Source organism: Octodon degus, unplaced genomic scaffold (genome assembly GCF_000260255.1).
Source record: "Octodon degus isolate 3935 unplaced genomic scaffold, OctDeg1.0 scaffold00193, whole genome shotgun sequence".
NCBI lineage: Eukaryota > Metazoa > Chordata > Mammalia > Rodentia > Octodontidae > Octodon > Octodon degus.
In genome coordinates this window covers 3286318-3303807 of record NW_004524769.1, presented here as the reverse complement: position 1 = coordinate 3303807, position 17490 = coordinate 3286318, and the positions used below count along the sequence as shown (strand labels likewise).

General features: G+C 53.7%; 1 protein-coding gene across 1 annotated transcript in view; it reads right to left on the bottom strand.

Annotated features, from left to right (window-relative positions):
* Window positions 1-2635: 2635 nt before the first annotated feature.
* The window catches only part of Lgr4 (leucine rich repeat containing G protein-coupled receptor 4), a 36204-nt gene continuing 21349 nt past the window's right edge, over window positions 2636-17490 (bottom strand). The window contains exons 7-20 of the mRNA XM_023704223.1: window positions 15930-16145; window positions 15413-15484; window positions 13977-14045; window positions 13087-13158; window positions 12872-12943; window positions 12335-12403; window positions 11752-11823; window positions 10859-10924; window positions 10097-10168; window positions 8613-8684; window positions 8213-8338; window positions 7072-7187; window positions 6817-6900; window positions 2636-5704 (exon numbers count right to left, since the gene is read on the bottom strand). Of these exons, the coding sequence (XP_023559991.1) occupies window positions 4443-5704; window positions 6817-6900; window positions 7072-7187; window positions 8213-8338; window positions 8613-8684; window positions 10097-10168; window positions 10859-10924; window positions 11752-11823; window positions 12335-12403; window positions 12872-12943; window positions 13087-13158; window positions 13977-14045; window positions 15413-15484; window positions 15930-16145 (2440 nt within the window). The 3' untranslated portion in view covers window positions 2636-4442. The remainder of the gene's footprint in view (window positions 5705-6816; window positions 6901-7071; window positions 7188-8212; window positions 8339-8612; window positions 8685-10096; window positions 10169-10858; window positions 10925-11751; window positions 11824-12334; window positions 12404-12871; window positions 12944-13086; window positions 13159-13976; window positions 14046-15412; window positions 15485-15929; window positions 16146-17490) is intronic.

Here is a 17490-nt window from a genome sequence, read left to right as displayed (position 1 = left end):
TGTCACACAGAATCTTTGATGGAGTCTAGGTCTGCAAAATTTGGCCTGAGACAATTAGGGGAGAAACAGTAGCAGCCAAGGACAGACCAGAAGCCTTAATAAGGCCTTAGCTGGGGACGTAGCTCGGCGGTAGAGCGCATGCCTAGCGTGGGCATGGCCCTGGGTTCCAGCCTCAGCACCAGGGGTGGAGAAAAGACAAGCGGAGAAACTACTAACATGGAGTATTTTATTAAAATTTCAATAAAAACACAATGGAAATGGAGGAAAATTGGAGCAATCCAGCAGTAATAAAGTTGATCAAAGACAATTGACAGTGTTTCATCCACCCATTATTTAGCATGGACCAGCCCAGCATAAACCTCCATCAGAACAGCTCTACGGTCAGTGGCATCAAAGGGCCCGGGCTCCTCTAAGGGTTCACGCAGAGAAAAGCTTACAGCCGGGCTTGTTGGGGCACAGCACTGTGAGGCTGAGGCAGGAGGACTGCAAATTCAAACCCAGTGGGGTAACTTCAGACCCTGTTCCAAAATTAAAAGTAAATTGCTGGGGATGTAGCTCAGTGTGAAGGCCAGGAGGGCTTGATCCCTAGTACTGAAAAAGTTTGTGAAGCAAGTTTTCAATAGATTTAACTACAGTGGGGTACAGCATAAAAAAGGCACTTGGTTCAATTCCTAGTTCAAAAATAAAATAGACTTGGACTTCAATCAGTGGTTTCATCTGATACATTCCATAACTAAGCCGTTCAGCCTTCCCAAGCCTTACCCCTCTAAAATTGGAAAATAATCTGCTCGGTCACTGACCTCACTGATGCTCGGTGCTTCCAGCTCGGGGCTGGTGAGATGACGACGGATGGTGCCACTTGAAGTTCCCCAACTGGCACACTTAACCTCTTGGGTCCACAGTGTCGCAGACTTCAAGATCCTTACTGGACAACCCACGCCCTTTCTTCGATGCCTCAGGGCCACCGTGGCCAACGAAGGCACCATCTGTATTGATCCTGGAGCCCTAGGTAAGGGCTGAGGTAGATACCCAGCGCCAGAATAGAGAGCAGTAGAACCCTAAGTAGATGTATACACATCTCTTCCCTTAATTTTTGTTTTCAGAGACAGGGTAGTTTTCCCTCTGTAGTTCAGACCAGTCTTGAACTTACTATGTAGCCAGGCTGGCTTCACACTAATGGGGATCCTCCTGCCTCGGCCTTGTGGGCTGGGCTCACCAGCATGCACCACACCTGGCAAGTCTCCCCTTAAATTTTAGAGAAATCATTTAGTAGTATTTTCTCTCTCATTTTCACTCCTACAATACAGTTGATATTTTGGGCCAGTGCTGTGGCCTTTGGAGAGTGACTTTTATTCTAAACTCCACATGTGGAAGGCTGAGGCAGGAGAACAAGTTGGAACAACATAGGTGATTTAGAACCTGTTTTAATTTTTTCCCCCCCAAGATCTGAGGACACAGCTGAGAACAAAGGCGTTGGGTTTAATCCCAGTACTGCCAGAAGAAGGGACGGGAGGAGGCAGCAAAGGAAAGACCGTGCCTACTTGTGTTAACTAGGGTTGGGCCAGGAAGATAGCTCGCTAGATTAAGCGCTTGCCTGGCAAGCACAGGGTCCTGAGTTGTCCCCTTACACATAAAACATTATTTGAAAATAATCAAGCAGACGACCGAGTGGGGGCATGCAAGGGTTCCCTGCACACTGGGGGACAGTCACGGTGGGGCCAGGACATGTGAGGGTGACTGTTCTGTGGCAGAAATTGGAAACATGTATGAAGTTTGAAGCCCACACAGTGTCCGGAATTAAGAGTGGGCGCTGGTCAAGGTCTTCTTTATAGGAATAGATTCTCTTTATTTCATTAAACCCTTTGCTTTCTCCTTTGTAAAATGAGAGTTTGAGGGCAGCTGATAAAGTTTTGTGCCATGCAGGCATTGGGGATTGTTTCTGAGACAAAAATCTCTTTCTGTCATCCAGGCTGGCCTAGAACCCACAACCCTCCTGCCTCAGCCTCCGGGGGCTGGGATCACAGTGAGCGCCACCATCCTGGGCTCATGCTTTCACCATATGGTTTAAAGAGAGATGTGACCACCGATGGGATTTTCATTCTCGAGCTTCGCTTGGCGTGGCTCAGACTTAGATATGACTTCTAAAACATGGCAAAGTATTCTTAAATATTTAGAGATGAGTATCAAAGTAGTGTTTTCTACTCTTTGCAATTTCAATTTGACTACAGACTGCTAAATAAATGCACTGATATACCTAGTTATATATTAAGGCAAAATAGGTTACTTTCTAGAAACTTTAATAATTCAAAGCACTGTGTGCAATACTGTATGTGACACCGTATGTGTAGCTCTGGTTATCATTTTTTTTTTTTGGTGGAACCGGGGATTGAACTCAGGCCCTTGCACTTGCCAGGGAAGCACTTTATTCTACTGAGCCATCTCCCCGGCCCTTATCATATATTTTATATATCTGCTATCTTATTTTTTATTTTTTCTTTTCTTTTTTTTTTTTTGGCGGTACTGGGGATTGAACTCATGACCTTGAACTTGCCAGATAAGCACTTATTCTACTGAGCTATCTCCCCAGCCCTCCTATTTTTTAACTGAAATGAAATCAAGTTTCTAATAACCTGAATGTTGGTGAAAACAACTTTTAATTAGGATCCTACCAAGTTATGATTTAATATTGATCATATATGTAAATATATAAACATGATAGCAATTTTTAAAACTTGTAAATAGTTGTCCTTACAAAATTACAACACACTGTAAATAACCCCCTCCCACATTTTATACAAACTACATGATTTTGATATACAAAGATTCTGTTTTAATTACACTGACAATGTACAACCAAGACTATATACAATGCAAAAAGGTCAATAAACCACAAGTGAACGAATGTCCTGCTACTGGCAGCCACTAGACTTCAGAGGTAGCTTTCATGAGACGAAATGAACAGAGGCCACGTTTCCCAGCTTGTGTTCTAAAACTAATTTACAGAAGATAAAAATTCATTATATGCACATATATACAGTTTAGTCATTAAACTGTAATCCAGCTTCCCCAATTCAGGACGCGTGGGGTAACCATGTGGCAGGAGGTCTGCTGGAGATTTAGCCCGGTTTGCAGATGTTGAGCAATCAGAATGCCCTACTACACACAGCAACATCCAAAGCCCATAACTGAGAATCAAGAAGTGTGAATTTCTAAAGACAGGCTGTATTTTATTCCCTCTATTTGCACCAAGACGGATCTGTCCTGTCTAAGAAAGCTCAGCATTGGAATATTGGAGATTTTAGGGGGTTTTGTTTTGAGACAGGGTCTCTGTGTCGCTGAGGCTAGCCTTGAGCACGCAGCGGTCCTCCTACCTCAGCCTCCCCAGGGCTGGGATTACAGGTGTACTTCACTACGCCAGCATCACCTAAAAATCTGTTTTGAAATCAAAGTATGGGGAGAGTGGGAGTTTCTGCAGCACGGCACCAGTCAGGAGAACCAGTCCACAAGGACACACACTTTGGGACCTAACCACTCCCAGCAACACCAACGCTTTCCCTTCAGGGCTTCAGACCCTAAAAAGATGTCAATCCAACACAGCCGGACAAGGTCCGAGAGCCGCTGGTGTTAGAGGCATCGGGGGAAGCACACCTGGCTACCAGACCTCTCAGGTGCTATTGAAAAGCCCCATCTTCAGCCTCCCCAAATCCCAACACCCACACGGCCACAGTCCCCTCTTCCTCAACTGCCAAACATGGAGGGGATAATCATACGATCAAAGGACAGTGACCCCAAACAAATGTTCTGCCATTAAAAACAAAGACTAACAGCTGTTAATACTGTTCTTAAAACATGCTCTGCTCTAAACCTGATCAGTGCTGTGAACAGAATCCGTGCCTCCCTTCTGTCCAAGAGGGGATGAGACGCAGAAGGCTCTTGCGGTCTTGGGCTTGTCCTGAGATTAGCGGTGAGACTTTGGGGAGAATTAGTGAACTCTTCTTCAGGTATATAAAATGCTATTTTAAAAGAAGTTTTAAGTTGGGTGTGGCAATGCACACCTGCCACCCAGAACTCGAGAGGCGAGATCAAGGCCAGGGTGGGCTCCAGAGTGAGTTCAAGGCCAGCCTGGATAGTACAGTGAGACCCTGTGTAACCCACCACTCCCAAAAACGATAGCTTCGAAAAATATTAACAGCTTTTCTTTATCTTGTGCTTAATTCAAGAACACTGTAGACTTGCTCCTTGGAGCAGGGAAGCCGGAGATTGCCACTGCTATTCCCAGTTGCATCCTGTCAACATGCCTCACGGACTAGCCACGGCATTTCTCACCAGCTGACAACCCCTGCACCTCTGCTCTGAAGCTGTCTGCTGGGGAATGGAGCTGCCAGCCGCCTTCCTGGAGCAGCCCAGGCGCGATAGAGCAGGGACCCGTCACACGGGCCGGCTCAGTCTCTGACCCGCGGCAGGTTGTAGGCATAGCGCACCAGCGGGAAGCCACGGCTCTGGTAGAAGCAGGCTCGCCCGCAGGCCTGCACCTGCTCCGAGCTGTCTGACACGAAAGAGTCCTCCTCGTCGGCCGACTGAGAGCCACACTCGAACCAGAAGCCCTCGGGGCTTGCGCAGGGTGCAGCTGCCAAGGCTGGGCAGCTGTGTGACCTGCCTGGGAGCCCGCAGGCGGCTGGCCGGGCCAGGAGCAGGGCCTCGCAGCAGTCGCACAATGCCAGCGGCGCGCGCGGGTGGGCGCAGGCGGCGTGGTCCGGACGTGGGGTGTGGTCCCCTCGGCCGCCCTGGCTGTCCCTGCTGCCCGGAGAGCCGGGCCCTGCCCCTCCCCGGGCCACGCGTCCCCGCAGGCGGCCCCAGTCCTCCCTGAACTGCGGGCAGAACAGCACGTAGAGCACCGGGTTGAGGCAGGCAGGCAATGGGAAGAAGATGAGGGTGACCGACCTTGCGATCTCGGGACTGACAGGGGCGGCGGCGACGAGTGGTGCAAAGGAGAAGAAGGCCACAGGGCAGAAGAGCAGGCAGTCGGCGAAGATGAGCCAGGCCACGTGGCGCACGGCGCCGGCGCGCAGCCGCGCCTTCTCCAGCGCGCAGTAGAGCCGCGAGTACACAGCGGCCGCCAGCAGGAAGGCCAGCGAGTTGACCAGCACCAGTGCGGCCGAGAAGCCCAGTGCGGGCGCCTCGCCGGCGGGGAACGGCAGGCACAGGGGCGACGCCGAGAAGGCTCCGCCGCGGGCCAAGGGCGCGCAGCCCGCCGCTGCCGCGCCCAGGAAGGCCAGGCCCGCGGCCGCCCGCACCTGCGCCCTTGCCCGGCGTCGGCCCTTGCGGCTCCGTGCTGGGTCCTTGGCAGACAGGCTCCGCTCCACGGCCGCCAGCGCTAACAGGAACACGGCGCTCTCGGAGGAGAAGACACCCAGGAAGCCGGCTGCCCGGCAGCCGCCCCCTGTTTCCCACCAGATGCCAAAGTCAGCGAAGCGGCCCCAGGACGCGGCGTCCAGGAAGGTGAGCACACCAGTGTAGACGGCAGTGAGCAAGTTGGACACGGCGATCAGGCCCACCAGCAGCTTAGAGGTGGAGGGTGTCGCGCCGGGCGCGAAGGTGGTGACCACAACCAGCAGGTTGGCCAGCAGCGCCACCAGGAAGATGAACCACACTGTGAGGCGGATCATCCAGCTTCCCAGCAGGTACTGGCAGGGCTTAAAGGCGCCTAAGCGAAGCAGAGAAACAGGAGAGCGGCAGGTGAGCCTGGAGCAACCCACCACTAAGGAGCCCCCTCCAAGCTCTCTACCCTTCCACTGACAGCAGCGACACAGGGCTGCAGAAGCTCGGGCCCCAGTTTCATTTTTGAGATGGTCTCTTGTTATGTAGCCCAGGTTGGCCTTGAATCCTAAGTGATCTTCCTGCCTCAGCTTCTGGGTGCTGGGATGACAGGCGTCACCACTGTGCCTGGCCAACTCTTGAGATTCTTTTTTTTTTTTAAAAGGATAATCTTTTTTTTTTTTTTTTAATTTTATTTATTTATTTATTAGAGAGAGAGAAAGAGAGAGAGAGAGAGAGAGAGAGAGGCCAGCTCAGCCCACCAGGGGGCGGGCTGGCTGGCATGTGGTGCTGGGGGATTGAACCGCGGTCCCTGATGCTTTTGCTAAGCTTGTTCTAAGTAGGTGCTTTAGACCACTGAGCCATCTCTCCAGCCCCAACTCTTGAGATTCTGAGTTACAAAAATAATGTTCAACTCATCCTGTGACGTCACCCTAATGCGGGAATCTGGTTTGTAGCACACCACTGAGCCAAAAGTTAATCTTCTTTACTTATAATTACTGATTCACTTTCTCTGGTCCACAAGGCAGGTGGTGATGAGAGAACCACACTCCATCTGGGTCAGCAAGTGGCCCAGGACTAAGCGCAATGAGGGGGTCATAAAGAAAAGGGTGTGCCGAGAACAGCAAAGTAACAGAGCACACGTTGATGCACACCAGCAGCATAAGTTAGTCTTAGAATTCAAAGACCACCATCTGGGCTGGGTGTTGCACGCCCATAATCGCCTGCTATGGGGAGGCTGAGGCGGGAGGATCACCTTGAGTTAGAGGCCAGCCTGGGCTACACAGTACCTGAAAGGCACAGGAAGACCCTATCTCAACAAAAACCAATAAACACACCAAAGACTGAAAAGCAGCATTCACAGAGAGCCCCCACCAAGCACCCCACAGCACCCTCCACCAGGGACTCTTGCCCTGACTTCCACAGGACGTGGCAGAGGCAGCCCTGCATGGCCCACCCCACCCACATTCCCGGCAGGGCCTATGCCCAGCGTAGCCATACCTGTGGGTGGCGTGCAGTGGATGATGACTTGACTGTGCTCCCGACGCTCTGCACTTTCTGAGCCATTGCCCCTGCCTGCAGCACCTGGGCACAGAGGCACTGGTCATGAGCCGGGCAGACCACACCTCCCCGTGGCCCCTCTGAAGTGGGGAAGGCTTGGGGGTGCTTGGCAGTAAGGGCTGAGGTGGAGGGTTAGGGCAGGGACATGCAAGCTGCCTCCTCCTGGCTGCACCCCACCCGCCATGCCCCAAGCACCTCTGTTGTCGCCCACGCTGTGGTCCTGCAGGGTGCTGTCCTCCGTGTGTAAACTCGCGTAGGAGTCGCAACCCCAGAACGCACAGCACTGATACGCATACGGCACTGACAGAGACCTGGGGAGAGGTTGGAGAGCACGTTGGTGCCAGGGGCCAGCGAGTCTGACCTGGCTGGCTTCCACCAGCACAGCCTTCTCCCAGCCAGGCCTCAGATTCCTAGCTAGGAAAGAGGGCCGGGGCTACTGCTCAGGGCCACAGCATCTGCCTGGAAAGCGCAAGTCCTGAGTTCAATTCCTGGTATCCACTGACCCCCCCCCCAAAAAAATAAACCACAAAGGAGAAGTGTCACACTCAATTTATCTGATAAAACTGGCAGTTTCATTTAAAAACAACATCCCAGGTCACCAGTGGCCACACCATTATAGGAAATGCCTTTGTTCACAGCAATGTGTTTATTTTCTTTTCCTGCAAGGACAACCTCAGGGTTTTCCCTCCTGCATTTAGTGTGGTCTATAACATCTCTTGGAGTGCTGCAGCTTCACAACACTAGACTGCTTTTTACAAACGGTCTTGCTATGCAGTTCAGGCTGGCTTCAAACTCAGGGCGCGCCTCCTGCCTCAGCCTCCCTGTGCTGGCCTTCAGGAGTGCGGCCCACACCCGGCTCCACACTGCATCAGCGCTCTGCAGCCTCCTGCTGCCCAGTTCAGGGTGTTGCCCAGTTCAGGGTGCTGCCCAGTTCAGGGTGCTGCCCAGTTCAGGGTGCTGCCCAGCTCAAGGTACACGCTTGGCACACGCTCGCCATGATGAGTTTCTTTTTTTTTTTTGCGGAACCGGGGATTGAACTCAGGCCACTGCGCTTGCCAGGCAAGTGCTTATTCCACTGAGACAGCTCCCCAGCCCCCACGATGAGTTTCTGATAGGGATGCAGTTTGTAATCTCAACAACTGCAGAGTGATGCTCATTCTATTTTCCTTACCAAATTTCCAAATTTGCAAGGATGGAGAGAGAAAATACTCTTAAATTACAGCCTATCAGAAAAATCTGGCACTACAGAAAAAACAAAAAACAAAAAACAAGACACTATAATTTTAGGGCCTACCATAATTTTAACAACGAAAAAGACAAATAAGTAGAAACACACCTGAGGCTCACGAAGTCCTCTGGTGCCAAGGCGTCCTTCAGCTCCAGGTTGCCCACCAGTTTCAGCTGGTTGAGCCCACGCAGGCCTTCCGTAGGGAAGGAGGTCAGTGCATTGAAGCTCACGTCTCTGAAATGCAAGAGCAGTGTCAGGCTCCCTTCCCAAGAGAGGTTACCGCAGCACCTGCACACACAGGAACGTGACATTGGTCCCCCCAGTGACATTCAGAAGGCTAAGCTCAGGGCACACACATCTGGCCCTCGGTGATGTTGTCACTAGTGCGCCGCATGCGCGCATCCATGCATGACTAACAAGGAAGCAGAGAAAGCCCTCCGACGTGTCCGTGTGGAAGGCCAAGCACGGGCAGCACCGGCTGCCCACTGCGCGCAGGCTGCACACTTACAAGTTAGTGATGGCCGCAAGTGTGGCGAAGGCACTGCTGTGGATTTCGTGGATCCAGTTCCTACTCAGATCCCTGCAATTGTAAGAGTAGCACATTATCAGGATCCTACAGAAGCACACACGACATGGCCAGGATTTAGACTACATTAGAAGGTGAGGCAGTTTTATTTTTATTTATTTTTAACTTTTTTGATAGAGGGTCTTGTATGTCCTTGCTAGTGAAGACCACCGGGCTCAGCAGGCCACTGTCACCCCTCCGCTTCTTGGGTCATGTTCCCTGGCATGCTCTGGGCTGGCGTCTATCACCACAGGTGTGACTTTCCCCACTGTATCACTATGGTAGCAGTGCAAAAATATTATGCGCTATGAAGTAACCTTTGGTCCCGTGAGCCAGGCAAAAGGAACCCAGCTCTTGGAAAAGCTGAAAATAAAAGCAGGTTTCCTATTATTTGCCTTCTCAAAGGTTAGTGATAGCGCCTGAGAGAAGACAAACAATCAATAAGCAAACATGTGAATTCCAGAGGGCCTCAGACAGCACTCTTTCTTGGGTGGAGGCAGAAGGCTATCGGCCCAGGGCTGGCTCTGGGCTCAGGCTCATGGCCAAGGCTTCCGGAGGGACAGAGGCCTAAGAAATCACCCGGATGTTCATGCAAACCAAAAGGGGGACAGACTCCTTCCAGAACACATCTGGGGGACATTATGGGACAACCTTGGGTATAATCAAAGAGCAGATTGTCACTGGCATCTGTGATCTAGAAGGGACAGTACACAGTAGCCAGTCTGTCCCCACCGTTAACCCTAACCAGAATAGTGATTAGCGCCGTCTAGCACAATGTATGTTTGCCATCTTTTCTTTCCTCCTCTCCTTCCCCTCCCTCCCTGTCCACCAGGAGCCCTACAGGCCAGGCAGGTGCCCTACGTGGAGCGACACCCCCAGCCTGCCGGACTATTCACAGGGAGTCCACTGGAAAAGCAGATTCAACCGCTGTAATTGTGCCCAACTGAAATGCCCAACCTTCCTTCTGTTAAAAGAAGCCTGTTCATTTACCACTTAGCTCATTCTGTGCTCCACACAGAAGCCCTGCACAGGCAGCGGGGGTCGAGCTTTGGCTCAGTCCCCTCCATCTTCCCAGACTTTCGGGGGTGCCTGGGATAACTCTCAGTCAGAAACAAAGCCTTACGAGGCCCTGCCGAGAGGACAGCTCCCCCAGTGCAGGGACCGGCCAGCCTTTGGCCCTGAGGGCCACACGGCCACCTTGCCGTGTTGTGGGTTGTGGTGCCGTGCCTGGGCATCTGTTGCTCTGCATGCTGAACTGCCCCAAGCCCCAAGTGAGGACTTCAAAGGACACACAGCACGACGGCACCAGATACAGAGAGGTGAAGCTGGGAGCGGGGCAGACCGCCTGCGAAATTCCCACTGCAGAGCCGCAGATGCCCTGGGTGTGCAGCTGCACCAGACCGTCGCCATCATCACAGGCAACTTACAGGATCCTCAGGGACACCAGGCCACGGAACGTGTCTTCCGTTATCTGACAGATCTGATTACGTTGCAGTGAACTGAAAACGAAGACAGGAGCGACGTGAGAGGGCGCGCGCGCCACTTTCTCTTCGGCCAAGCTCTTCCTAAGTCTAAAATCTCGAGGGAAACAGCTCCTGGAAAGGCAAGCTGGCCTCCGGGTTTCCATCCCAGCTCATGCCCAGAGCGGCTCCGCCACGTGCTCACAGCCTCTCCCTGGTGTGAGAAGAAGGAGAACACCCAGAGGCAGGGCCTGGGACGGGACAGGGAAGGACTGCGGCAAGGAGCACACGGGCTGCCTGTGGCCGCACACATCTGCCGTCCCAGCATCAAGAGGCCGAGGCAGGAGGATCACAGTGAGTTCCAGGCCAGTCTCAACAAATTTTCAAAAGGTGGGATCCACACTACTCTCCAACCTGCCAAGTGACTCCCACCAGTGCTGCTGTGGTAGGTGGGATGGGGACACGCTGTCCCCTCTGGCCCCCTCTAGAGCTGGGACCACTTCTCCCATCTGTTTTATCTTCGCTGGCCTCCTGACAGTGGCCGGCAGAGTCCGCGACGGTCCGGCGCCTGCGGGGTGCGCCCCCACGTGCGTGGAGACGCGACTTTCTGCTCCCGGGAAGCCCTGCTGCATGCATCCCTAAGCAAGGCCTTAGCCTGCAGAGCAGCCACCCGCAGCAGCAGGCACTCAGCGGACTCAGCCGCAGCAAGTAGAGCGAAGACCCACTCACATTTCCTCCAGGGCACGACAGCCGTTGAAACTCGGAAGATCTCTTATATTATTGTAAGACAAGTCCCTGAAAACAGTGAAAGTTTATGTATCAATGTCACATTATCAGAAAACTAGTTTAGTTTTTCTCGAGTCAGGGTCTTGCCAATCAGGTTGGGCTGGCTTTGAACTCACTGTGTAGCCCAGACTGGTCTCAAACTCCAGATGATTCTCCTGCCTCAGCCTCCTGAAGGCCTGGACGACAGGAATGTGCCCCTGTGCCCGGCTTACTTACATCTCTTAACACACTTGTATTAAACAATATAGCACAGCACTTAATGCTGATTCCACTGCAGCCTGTCCTCAGAAGCGGTGCTCCCCCTTAGGTCTGAAATTCCTGCACTGCTTAATTAGGTGCTCGGTTAATCAGTCACTTGTTCCATTACATATCTCCTTCTGCTGAATACTTATTAACAACCAAGTCACTTAACTGTCTTGCTGACACTCTTCAGCCACTGTCTGCTCCTAACACAGGCCAGGTTCAAAGGTTTTCAAAAAAAACCAACACAACAGGAGTGCTCTAGGTCGGGCCTGCTGCTGCACACCTGGCATCCCAGCATGCGGCAGGCTGAGGCAGGAGGGTCACAGGAAGTTCAGGGCTAGCCGGGGCTACATAGCAAAATCCCATCTCAAAACATAAACATGTAAGGAATGCAAAGCAGAGAAAGAGCCAGCGGCAATGTGCGGGCTCTGCTGAGGCTATGGAAGAGGGAGAAATCCAGAGGAGGATGGGCTCAGGGTAAGAAAGGAAAGTAAGGCACTCGGCTTTAGTTTTGGTCATAGTGAGGCGGGGACAGGACAAGCTGCAACCCGGCAGAGGAGCGGGTGCCTCGGTGCAGCACAGGGGCGACTTACAGGGTCCTCAGTGCACGCTGCTCCTCGCATAAGCTGTGGGGGATGCTGTTGATCCTCGTGCCTGTCAGGGTCCTGTGGGGACGGTGCCTGAGGTCCCCACGGGGCTGCCTGTGCTCTGCACCCACCCTCCCACGTGAGGGCCACCCTGTACCGCTCGGCCTGCATGGACACCTTGCCCTTGTCACCCTTGCCACAGGGGCCTGGACTCCAGGGGAAGGGCCCCAGGACAGACAGCATGGGGGGCAGCCCCAGGAGCCCGGAGCCCCACCCAAGTAACCTGCTGCCACCACCCTCAGCGGCCAGTGCAGCCTGGCATCTGCACCACCCATCAGGGTCAAGGTCAGCGGCAGGATTAGAGCTCCACAGAGCCCCTGCTGGCCACACCGCTGGCAGCCCCATGCCCCTGCCCAACGCTGGGCTTGAGGCAGGCTCTCTGGCCCCAGCATGGACAGGGCCAGTGTGCACAGGACACGGCGCTGCCTTGGCAGAGGGTGCGGACCCTGAGCAGAGCCAGTGGCTCCACGCGCAAGGTCCACAAAGAGCACTGTCACCTACGGTGTCACTGCGTCCCGGCCACACTTACAGGCTTTCCAGGTGGACCGTGCCTGTCAGGTTGGGGAAATTCTGCACCAGGCTGGCACCACGGATGACTCTGGCAGATTGGAGAGGGGGGGGCACTTGCTGTGGATACTTCTGTTTTGTTTTGTATTTTCTCTTTCTCTTGCTGTTTGGTTTTTGGGACAGGGTCTTACTACACAGTGTAGGCTGGCCTTGAACTCACTACCCATGTAACGGGTTGGCCTGGAACTGCAGTTAGCCTCCTGCCTCAGTCTCCCCAAGGGCAGGGATTGTAGGCATATGCCACCACCCGGCTGTCATTTTTATCTTTTAAACAGGTTGAAGCTGCAGCACCAGGAGCACTAAGGCTGGCGCGCCTCATCTCTGGCAGCACACAGGCGCGACAGCAGGCAGAGTGCTCCAGAGCACCAGCCACACGCTGCCCCCTCCAGCCCCCACCCAGGCTCGGTGGGGGGGGGGGCGATAAAACAATAAGTTCTAGCTTTCCACTCAAGGGCCGTGGAAATACTTGAGTGTCTTTTAAAACTTGCTTAATACTTACAAGGAATGTAGATCAGACAGATTGTGAAATGCGGAGTTTCCCACAAAAGACAGAGGGTTGTCATACAAATGTCTGCAAAATTATGTAAAAAAAATTCACACTTTGCGCATTTTCCAGTGCCTCGCCCAAGCCCCCAGCAGCCCGGAACCCTGCCCCGCCCTCCGCCCCTGGCCTGGCACAGTCTGCCACCCTAGCACGAGAGCAGGCCCCCTCACATAGTTCTCAGCTGAGGGTTGCCACTGAAGGCGCCGTCCGGGATGATGGAGATGGAGTTGCTGTGGAAGCCACTGTGGAGGCAGAGGTGGAGAGGGAGCCGCGGTGAGGCCTGCGGCGCCGCCTGCGTGCCCTGCTCAGAGCGCAGGCTGCACCTCCACGCACGCGCCTGCGTGCCGCGGTCCCCAGGCTGCTGAGCACAGCGGCTGGGAGAGCCCTGGTGCGTGTGTTACGGCCAAGATGCAGCCTCTCCGCTGGCTGTCTGGTCCTCACCCCAAGCGCGTGCACAGCCAGCCCTCAGCCCCGACAGCTCTCCTGTGCCTCAGGCCTTTCCTGTAGCTGTGCTGGACTCCTACTCCTGGCAGCCCTCCCGCCTCAGCCTGCCGTGTGCTGAGGTGACAGGCATGTGCCACTGCACCCAGCAGTTTCTACCTAGAAACAGTGTGTGTGTCCCACGGTCCTGAAAGGGAGGCTCGTGACACCTCGGTTTCGGCAGCACCCAACCCTACAAAATAAGCTCTGCTCCACCCAGGCTGCAGCCCAGCAAAGCCGAGGGATCCACGGGGCCTACATCAAGTGTGTGCACCCAGCGCCTGCCTGAAGGAAGGAGACAGAGGTCTCTCTGGCGGTTGCCAGGCCAGGCTAGGCCAGGCCGTTGCAGGGAAGAAAGGGAGGCTCGTGACACCCCGGTTTCGGCAGCACCCAACCCTATAAGATAAGCTCTGCTCCACCCAGGCTGCAATCCAGCAAACCCAAGGGGTCCACGGGGCCTACATCAAGTGTGTGCACCCAGCGCCTGCCTGAAGGAAGGAGACAGAGGTCTCTCTGGCGGTTGCCAGGCCAGGCTAGGCCAGGCCGTTGCAGGGAAGAAAGAGAACAAAACACTACTCACAGCTCCTTCAGGCTAGGAAGTGCTTTGATGGCCTCAGGAAATTCCTCTAGGTTATTATAATTCAAGTCCCTGGAACAAATGGGGAAAGTAGCGCTAAGCAGTGGCCAAGCTGGGGAGCTCTGGGTACGCTGCATGGAAGGGCCGGCTCAGGGGCCAGAGTCTTTATCAGCTGCGATCACTGCAAACCTCACAGAATCCCAGCTTGTCAGACTGCTGAGTAGAGAACACTCCAGCTCACGCCACACTTACAAGGGCAAAGAGCACTCAGAACCGCCATCACTGAAAGGTGAAACAGACAAGTCATCCGAACGGTGTTTCACAGGCTCACCAAGAGCTGGAGGCCAGCCTGGGCTACACAGCAAGTTCAAGGCTGACCTGGACTGTACAGCAAGGCCCTGTCTCAGAAAAAAATTAAAATAAAAACCAAAACAAACCTATAGTGAGTTCAAGGAGAGGATAAACTGCACACTGACCCAGTCTTGGAAAGAAAAAAAAGAATTTTTTTTTTTTTTTTTTGCGGAACCAGGGATTGAACTCAGGCCCTTGTGCTTCCAGGGAAGCGCTTATTCTACTAAGCCATCTCCCCGACCCTTTAAAATTTTTCTTGCTGGGTGTGGTGGCTCATGGCTGTAATCCCAGCACTCAGGAGGCTGAGGCTGGAGGCCTGTTTCAAGTTCAAGACCAGCCTGGGCCACCTTCAACTACGTAGAGAGATGCCATCTCAACAACAAACCTCTCTTAGTGGTTATCCATAGTGCCCTGAGTCTTAACTGACCTTGGAAGGCTAGGGTCAAAACGTTGGCTTTCCTTGTGGCCCTCCTTTTTCTCCAATTTTTGGTCTGCAAACCTAGGCTGTCAACCCTCCAGAAGAGAAGCCCATTGTTATTACCATACAACCTAGGCTGTTAGGCTCAGCCTCACTATCTGTCTGAGTATCAAACATCTTGGGCATAACATGATCTTCTTTTTAAATCCATAAATATTTTCTTCTTTATCTTTTCCCTCAACTTTTATACAAGACTTTCTAGTCTCCACTTAATATTTTTTCTCTAATGATTTCTGCTAAACACTTTATTTCATTGATTTTTTTTGTTCATATTTCATTTATTCAAGCATCCAAAATACAGTGGCAGGTACTAAGGATGTATTGAACTAAATTATGTAAGGTTTAAAAACAAACAAACAAACAAACAAAAAAAACCCAAACAACAACCCTCTCCAGAATTCCTTTCAGGAGCTTTGAAACAGTCATCCCTTTAACAGGTGGTCTTTAGAAAGGTCCAAGCCCTTACAGGTCACGCCCACGAGCCATTTCTAGTGGGCCTCACTGCACACACAGCTGGCTACTTGATGCTGAGCTCTGTGGGCAGCTCCCTCCCTCCCACATGGCACTGCGAGGTCCCTGAGCGCCCACCCAGGGATGGCACGGGACTCACAGGGTCTCCAGGTTATCCAGGCCGTCGAAACAGTGCTGACTTAGCCTTTTGATCTTATTGTTATGAAGATGCCTGTGGAAAGAGGCACCACAGTGACCCCCACTTTCTCTGCCCCCCAGCAAGCCGCCACTGCATGACGTGACACCGTGGGGCTTGCAGGAATGGACAGTGACCCCCACATTCCTTCTGGGATTTATTTTTGAGACAGGGTCTCACTACATAGTTCAGGCTGACTGAAAACTTGATATAGTCCTCCTGCCTCAGCCTCCTGATGCTGGGACAGGTGTGCCACCACCTGGCTGAACATCAACTTCCTATGCACTCGGATCCACACAGCTGTCCTGATCCGCTCTGAATTCACAGGAAGCCACTCCCTGGGTAGCACGCCTGGCACCCCAGCTGCTCGGAAGCTGAGGCAGCAGGAGGCCCGCAGTGCGGTAGAGCCCAGCCTGCGCTACGTAACGAGACCTTGTCTCAAAGCCCCAGCGCTATGGAACGGCCGGCGGGCAGTGCTTACAGCACGACCAGGCTGGACAGGTTGGTGAAGGCGAAGTCAGGGATGCTGGAGATGTTGTTGAGGGCCAGCGTGAGCGCCTGCAGGGTGGGCAGGTTGCTGAGTGGCCGCACGGGCACCTCCGTCAGGCTGTTGTCATCCAGCCACAGGTGCCGCAGCTGCACGAGCCCCTCGAAGCTGTCCTCGGGCACGGAGGTGATGTGGTTGGCATCAAGGCGCCTGCAGGGAGAGCGCGAAGCTCAGGACCGGCCCCGGGTGAGGTGCTCTGTATCTCCCATCCCTGGGCCTCCACAACAAAAAGGGGTCTGAGGTCTGGCGCCATGATCCCCACACTCCAAGGCTAAGGCAGGGTGGCCACCAGTCTGCGGCCCAGGGCACACAGCAGGGTGGGACATCGCTGGGAAAACCAGGAACACAAGGACACTGAGGGGACCGCCAGGGCAGTGTCATTTTACAGGATAGGAGTCTCCAGGGTGAGTGGGGCCTGCCTGTCACCCAGCACTCCGGAGGCTGAGGCAGGAGGGTGGTGCAAGTCCCGGGCCGGCCTGGGCTTCAGCAAGGTGCAGGCCTGCATGTGAGGCGGACCCCACTTCCAAAACTAAAATACATTAAAATACTACCACTGAAGGAAGTTTACCCACGCTGGGGTGCCCCAAGCCCTGTGGCCTCTGCACCCCATGTTCACCACCAGAGAAGGGGCCGCCGCACATGCTGGAGGCCAGCACAGCTGCGCATGAGCAGCAGCAGACGGGTACAGGCAGCCTGGCAAGAGCCAGGAGGAAGGAGCAGGGTGGGCCATGCCCTCTGCCCCTTCCCAGTGCCTGGAGGTTGGCACGCCCCGCAGGTGCAGTGACCGGGCTGGGCGCGGCTCCAAGGCCCGAGTCACCCCACAAGGACAGGGAGGCTGAGGGGTGGTGCCCACAGGAGTCAGCTGCACAGCGAGGGCGGCCTCCGCCCCACCACTTCACCTGAGACGAGGTCTGCATGTGCAGCCCAGGCTGGCCTCGGACGTGCAGCAATTGTCCTGCCCCGGCCTCCCGGAGTGCAGGGACTGTAGGCAGTCCTCCTGCCCCAGCTTCTACCCTCCACTTGCAGCCAGACCAGACATTCAGCAGCCAGTATCCCAGCTACTGCTCATTTATGGCAGTTACAACTTAAAGTTTAACTTTTACAGCATGTGTTTTACTGGAATACAATCTAACTTTCACGCTCACTTCCTACTTAATGACTGGAATTTCTCAGAACCTCAGTGCAAGTGGAGCTGTGAAACAGGTTGGTCAGGTTGGGAACCTGCAGCTGCCCTTCCTGGCATGGGATGTGGGTGAGGTGTTTAAAATCCCTGGGTCACAACTCTTCCCCTGCCCTGTCACTCAAGGAGTGCATGCAGGAGGATTTGCAGAAAATCAACTCTCTGGATAGAAAAGATGCAGGAAAGAACGCAGTCATCATAAAGACTTTTGACACGTTGGCTCGCAGTGTAAGAACTTGGAGTCAAAGCCCTGTGCGCTCCGAACCCAACCCAACTTCTTCAGAAAAGAAAACATGAGGGGCGGGGGTGGGAGGT